The sequence below is a fragment of the Gossypium raimondii genome, chromosome 3 (genome assembly GCF_025698545.1).
Source record: "Gossypium raimondii isolate GPD5lz chromosome 3, ASM2569854v1, whole genome shotgun sequence".
NCBI lineage: Eukaryota > Viridiplantae > Streptophyta > Magnoliopsida > Malvales > Malvaceae > Gossypium > Gossypium raimondii.
Window position 1 is genome coordinate 8,315,010 of NC_068567.1, and position 7,698 is coordinate 8,322,707.

At 33.4% G+C, this 7,698-nt stretch overlaps 1 protein-coding gene across 1 annotated transcript; it reads left to right on the plus strand.

The window, feature by feature from the left end:
- The first annotated feature begins 5,380 nt into the window (after positions 1-5,380).
- LOC105796994 (protein SENSITIVE TO PROTON RHIZOTOXICITY 1) lies at positions 5,381-7,698 on the plus strand. The gene is made up of 2 exons (XM_012626891.2): positions 5,381-5,545; positions 6,059-7,698. Exon 2 carries the CDS (start codon positions 6,085-6,087, stop codon positions 7,561-7,563), a length of 1,479 nt encoding a protein of 492 aa, XP_012482345.1. The 5' UTR covers positions 5,381-5,545; positions 6,059-6,084; the 3' UTR covers positions 7,564-7,698.

Below are 7,698 nucleotides of genomic sequence, written 5' to 3' on the forward strand. Positions count from 1 at the left end.
CCATTATAACACAATCCATAGTTAATAGTTTTCTTTAAGTACCTAAGTACTCTATTCAAAGCTTGCCAATGCAAACTACTTGGATTACTTGTGTACCTACTCAATTTTCCAACAGCATATGCAATATCTGGTCTTGTACAAGTCATTATATACATAAGACAACCAATTAGACTTGCATATTTCAATTGATCAATTTTCCTACCAGTATTAGATACTAATTTTAATTGAGGATCCATGGGTGTAGATGCTGGTATACAGTTGAAGAGATCAAACTTTTTAAGCACATTTTCAATGTAATGTGATTGTGATAAAGCTATAGTGCTTTCATCTCGGGTTATTTTAATCCTAAGAATAACATCTGCTACACCTATATCCTTCATAGCAAAGTTGTTTGACAAGAATTTCTTTGTGTTTTCTATTTGTTCCAAATCCGTGCCAAAAATGAGCATGTCATCTACATATAAGCAAATTATGACACCCTTTCCATTATCAAATTTGCTATATATGCACTTATCGGATTCATTTATTTTATAGCCATTAGCTAAAACGACCTTGTCAAACTTTTGGTGCCATTGTTTTGGTTCTTGTTTAAGCCCATATAAAGATTTAACAAGCTTACATACCTTATGCTCTTGTCCTGGAACAACAAATCCTTCCGGTTGCTCCATGTACACTTCTTCTTCCAATTCACCATTTAAAAATGCAGTTTTAACATCCATTTGGTGAACAACCAAATTATATATAGAGGTAAGTGATATTAATAGTCTAATTGTAGCAATTCTTGCTCTTTGGAGCATAGGTATCAAAGTAATCAATACCTTGTCTTTGTGTAAAACCTTTTGCTACGAACCTTGCTTTAAATTTATCAATGGTTCCATCGACCTTCATTTTCTTTTTGAAGATCCATTTACAACCTATTGGTTTGGAACCTGGTGGAAGATCAACTAAGATCCAAGTTTGATTTCCCATTATTGAATCCATCTCATCATTTATTGCTTCTTTCCAAAAAGCAGAGTCTTAAGATTTCACTGCCTCTTCAAATCTCTTCAAATGTAATAGGATCAGATTCGGTATTATAACAATAAGGTATCTTATTGCATATACTTTCACCTTTTCCTTCTATAAGAAACATAATGAAATCTGGTCCAAAATCCTTTACCTTTTTAATCCTCTTACTTCTTCTTAATTCTTGACAATATTCATCATTATTATCAATTTGTTTCAATGGAATCTCATTTTCATTTGAAGAATGAATCAATTGTTTTGGTTGTAATTGTCTTGATATAGAATTAAATCTATTTTCATCAAAAATAGCATCTCTTGATTCAATAACAGTATTAATTGAAATTGAATCATTTGGTTCAATTACCATGAACCTATATGCCTTGCTATTATGTGCATAACCTATAAATATGCATTCAATTCCTCTTTCACCTAACTTTTTACGTTTAGGTGTTGGAACTTTTACAATAGCTCTACAACCCCAAACCTTCAAATAATTAAGGTTTGGTTTCCTTTTCTTCCATTGTTCATAGGGGGTTATTTTAGTTTCCTTATTAGGAACTCTATTCAATATGTGACAAGCTGTTAGAACAGCTTCTCCCAAAAACCTTGTCCAAGACACGAATATGATAACATTGAATTTACCATTTCAGTCAAGACTCTATTTTTCTTTCACTACACCATTTTGTTGTGGTGTGTAAGGGCTGAAACTTGATGGACAATTCCAATGAGTTCAAAATAACTTGGATTATAGTATTCTCCACCTCTATCGATCTTAAGCACTTGATAAATGATTCACATCAAGTTCAACTTGATTTATAAACTTTAAATTTATCAAGCGCTTCATCTTTTGAATGCAATAAATATACATAACAATATCTAGAACAATCATCAATAAAAGTAACAAAATATTTCTTTCCACCTAATGTAGGAGTATTATGCAAGTCACATAAATCACTATGTATCAAATCAAGAAATTTTGTTTTCCTTTTAACCTTAGGGAAAGGATTTCTTGTAATTTTAGTCAACATACAGTATTGCATTTTTAATATTATTATTAAAAGCAGAATTAAATCTAATTTATACATGTCATTCAATTTTCTATAATTCAAATGACCTAATCTATAATGCCACAAATAAAATGATTCAACCATATAAGGAAATAGTATTTTATTCTTATTAATAATATTAAGTTTGAACATGCTTTCATACATATACCCTTTTCCCACAAAAATTCCTCCTTAGACAAAATAAACTTATCGCCTCAAAACAAGTTTGAAACCAAACTTATTCAATGACTTCAGACACTAAATTTTTCCTAACTTCGGTACATAATATACATCATTTAAGGTTAAAACATTTCCAGAAGTGAATTGTAGTTCAACAGACCCTTTACCTTTAATTGTTGCGGTGGAAGAATTTCCCATGTACAAGACATTGTCATTTTCACATTGTGTGAACTTTGTGAACATGCTTTTGTCTTTGCACACATGTTTGGTTGCTCCGGTATCAATCCACCATGTATTATCATCTTGTGCCATATTAATTTCAGATATCATTGCAACGAACTTTTCGTTATTATCACTGAGAAGATGATTTCTTCTTTAAAATCGACATTCATTCTTGAAATGTCCCGCTTTCCACAGTGATAGCATGAGCCCTTTTGTTTCTTTTTGAACTTAGGTGCTCTATCAGCCTGATTGAACTTTCTTTTGAATGGTTTAGTAGTATGTACTTCCTCCGTAACATGTACTTTGGCATTTTCAGAATTTAGGTTCTGATCTTGTTTTCGATACTCTTCTTTAGTACGAAGATGATTTGCCAAAGCCTCAAGAGATATTTCCTCTTTCTTATGTTTTAGACTTCTTTTAAAGTCTTTCCAAGATGGAGGAAGTTTGTCTATTATAGAGGATACCACAATCATTTCATCCATTTTATATCATATTGCTTAAATTGATTCAAAGATCTTTTCAATATCACGAAATTGTTCCATAATAGAACGACCATCAACCATTTGATAATTATTGAAACGACTAACAAGAAATTTCTTACTTGTAACATCTTCAGTCATGTATCTTGCCTCCAATTTGTCCCATAATTCTTTAGCGGTGGCGTCGTTTTGGTAGGTGTCAAACAAACCATCGATAAACCATTCAATATGTGGCCCATGCACATGTAATCAAGATTGTCCCATTTTTTCTTTCTCGTGTTGCGACAATGATTCGTTTCATTCTCTTGGTCTTGGAGTATCCAAAACATAAGCAATCTTCAAAGTTGATAACAAAAGTGCATCTTTTTACGCCATTGTCGAAAATTGACACCATCAAAACGATCAAGTTTAACAAAGTTGAAGCCAACTCCTTAGTGTTCCACTTTCATGTGTTGTGGTAGTCATCATAATATAACCTTAAAATTGTTATTACAAAACTCCGTAAGGAAAATCTCGAACACACGATCGAACTCGAAAAGAAAAAGAAGAAATAGGACAAGGCTCCAAGGCGTGTATCAAGCCACTATCTTTAAGGTTATATTCGCCCCCACTTATCTTCAGTGTGCAAATGAGTTCCAAGCAAATTAACCTCGAGGATACAATGAAGCCAATGACTATTTGCGTTTTGCACCGATTTAGAATAGTCCACTATGCACCGAGTAATGTGTAACAAAAACTCAATTTCTACAAAGGGTTTCTGCAGTAATACTTTATAGAATAATCTAATAATATTAGAAAATGAAGGAAGAGAAGAAATAATATTAGAATTTGTTGATATATTTCCAAATGAAAACTCATTCCTATTTATAGGAATTTTCTTGTCTCTTCATAGAGACATCTTTCAATAGGTGTCTTTATGAATAAATATATAATAATAATTATTCATTTAATTTTGTAACTATTCAAATAATATTTTTGAATAATTATAAATTTTTTAAAAATCAAATGATATAACTTTTGACCAATGACCAAAATATTTATCTTTTGATTAATTACACCCATTCATTTATAGTTATTGGGATACTATAAATATTTGAAAATGTTCCAACAAAGCATTTGTTGTGTTGATGGTGTTTGTTCTTTATCGTCTACTATGGGTGTTTGTTATTTTTTTTCCTCTCAAATTGTATAGTCCCATTCATGGAATGAATTGATAAACTTCCTTTTAAAAAAATAACAATTTTAAATTACCAATTTTAGTTAAAAAGATAGCCTAATCAACATGCTCCAATTTATTATGACAATATTGCATTTTAAAAAACACAATGCTTAGATTAGTCAGCAAAATACGATAGCTTTTTTCTTCTAAAAGTGATCTCGCCATATCAGGTGACAAGTTCATTGTGCACACAACATATTTTACATTTTCCTAATCGAGTTGAATTATCACGAATTAACTCACTTGACATCAGGGGCGAAATTAAAAATTTTTTTAGGGGGACCGAAATTAAATTATAATTTTTACGATAACAAACATGCAATTTCACCATTTTAATAATTTTTAAAATATTAAATCAAATTTTTATATTTTTAGAGGGGCCAAAGTAAAATTTTATTTTTACTAAATGATCTAAATGAATTTTTTTTCATTTTAGGGGATATCGAACCCTTACGAGCCCCTTAATTTCACCCTACTTAACATATGATAATCCAAGTCAATATTATTATTTTTAAAATTTAAAATCTGACACATTATTTGATATAACAGGATCACTTTCTGAAAAAGGAATCTACTATATTTTTCTAAATAATCTAAAAATTACAGTATTTAAAAGAAATGATATAATTTTATAAATTAATCACAAAATGCTCACCCGTCACCACCTTTATGCTTTGATGGTAGAAAGAGGAAAAAGGGGTCGTGGGAGATGGAGCTTGCGTTGTTTCCCCCTACCCTTCCTTCCACTTCACACTCCCCTATAAGATTCCTTTAATCAACTCCCAACTAAATAAAAAAAGAGAAAGAAAGCAAGTCAAATGGTTCATTCTTGATGTTCATGAATGGTTTGATCCATCATTCATCCATAGAGAAAGAGAATTTGAATCACGTTTGTTGTTGTAATGGGGTCCCCTTCCTTCACTCTTTTGTTTCCTTCTAGCCTCCACTCTCCTTTTCCCCCCAACACCCCCCCTCCCCCCTGCAAGCTTTTTCATGATGGATTGAAAATTTCTATTATTAAATGGATTCATTTATTTTTTATATTATTTAAAAAATCAAATAATTTTTTTTAATTACAATTTGGATTTATTTAATTTTTTAATAGTATAAGGATTAAATTGATCCATTTAATAATAGAGGGACTAATTTGATTCAATATTTATGATATAAGGACCTTCTAAGCAATTTAACCCAAATCAAACTATCAAAGATTGATTCATTGATGGGGTTGACTTGTTTATCTTTGTCCCACTTACCAATATACCAAAACTGTAATTTTCTTTTTTTATTTTTGCTGATAAATTTGGGTACCCTAAGTTTCCTTTCCTTTTTCTTTCTCCGTCTCTTTAGATGCATGAATGAAACTAACAACATCTGAGCTCATCTTGAATATGGTATGTCTCTCCTATTCTTTTTATTTCTTCAAGTTTTAATTTTTAAACCTTTGTTAGATCTAAAAGTTTGATTTTTCGTTTCTTTTCTTTTCTTTTCTTTTCTGGGTATTTAGCAGAATGATGCGTTGTTTTCAAGTTTATTTGCTTCACCTGTTTCTGCTACCGTTTATTTCTTTGATTTGATATAATATATTTGGCTTAGGGGATTTTAGCAAGGCTCTTGCTTGAATTCCAAAATGAGTTTTTGGTATTTTAGTTCATTCTAAGGAAAAGAGTTATGGGATTTTTTGAATATAGAAAACCAGTTCCTATCTTTCTGCAATTCTAAGGAAAAAGGTGAAAAAAAAATCAATTTAATAGTGGAAAAGAAAGGAGGTTGGTGGGTTTTATGAGTAAATTTGGGAGTGGGAGTTTGAATCTTGGTTCCTTGCGTGATTATACTAAAAATTTGAGTACTTCTATGGTCAGAACAATACTAATCTTGCTGAATATTTGGTGATGTTTTTTTTCCAGCTTTGAGGTAGTAAGAAGGCCTAAAAATGGATCATAGAGACAGGCAATCTATTGAACATCAAAAGAAAGATCCTCAACAACACCCCCACCCATGTTTTACTAATTTCACAACTCACCATCAGCAGCAGAAATGGGAAGATCCTTCCCTATTAGATTACAGCACCAGGATTGAACCTCCTTTCCAGGCATTCAACCCAAACTGTCAAACCAAATCTTCATTTCCATGTAACCCCAATAACCAAATCAAGGTCCCTGACCCTCTTATGAATGAGTTGCTTCAAGCCAGCAAAGTCCAAGATTGGGATCCAAGTGCAATGCTAAACAATCTGTCATTCCTGGAGCAGAAGATCCATCAGCTTCAGGGTCTGGTGCATTCCATCATTGGGAGAGGGGGTCAAGTTTTGGGGCAACCAGATGAACTTGTAGATCAGCAACAGCAGCTCATCACTGCTGCTCTCACTTCGATTATAGTTCAGTTGATATCTACTGCTGGTAGTCTCCTTCCATCTGTTAAGCACCATACACTTTGTGGTGCACCACCCGTTGCATCTCTTGCACAGTTTCAGCCACAAAATGGTGGTGGGAACAGTGTCCCTGAGTTGCCTAACACTGTTGATGTTAGTAGTAACAGTGGGGAGCAGCAGAATCATGTAATGGAGGAACATGAAATGAAAGATGAGGAAGATGCTGAGGAATTAGGGGAGAGTCTTTTCCCAGGCACCTATGAGATATTGCAGTTAGAAAAGGAAGAAATCCTTGCACCCCATACTCATTTCTGCACTATATGTGGGAAAGGATTCAAAAGAGATGCCAATTTAAGGATGCACATGAGAGGGCATGGTGATGAGTACAAAACACCAGCAGCACTAGCTAAACCCAATAAAGAATCCAGTTCTGAACCAGCTCTTATTAAGAGATATTCATGCCCTTTTGCTGGTTGCAAGAGGAACAAGGATCACAAAAAGTTCCAGCCTCTGAAAACCATCTTATGTGTCAAAAACCATTACAAGAGATCCCACTGTGACAAGAGCTACATCTGCAGCAGGTGCCACACCAAGAAATTCTCAGTGATTGCTGATCTCAAAACTCATGAGAAGCATTGTGGTAAAGATAAATGGCTATGTTCGTGCGGCACCACGTTTTCGAGGAAAGATAAGCTGTTTGGTCACATAGCTCTTTTCCAGGGTCACACTCCAGCAATTCCCCTGGATGAAACTAAAGGACCCATTGCCCCATCTGACCCTGGAGATGGCAGTGAAGCAACAAATGTGGTCGGAAGCATGAATTTCTTCAACTTTGGTAGTGAAAATGGGGTGGATGTCAAAGGCAGCCTTGATGATCCTGCTGCTTATTTCTCACCATTGAACTTTGAGACATGTAACTTTGGTGGGTTTCATGAGTTCCCTCGACCGGCATCCGATGATTCGGAGACTTCATTGGCATTTCTCCTTTCAGGAACGTGTAGTTACAATAATAATAATAATAATGATGTTGAGAGGTCTTGAATATTGATGGTAGACTAGACTAGATTGTATTCTTCCTTGAATTAGGGAGCTATTAATTTGTGTTAGATTTGTATGGTAAGGCAACCACTGTGTACTTAGTTGTTTAAATAAAATGATATTTTTATTGAAGAGAAA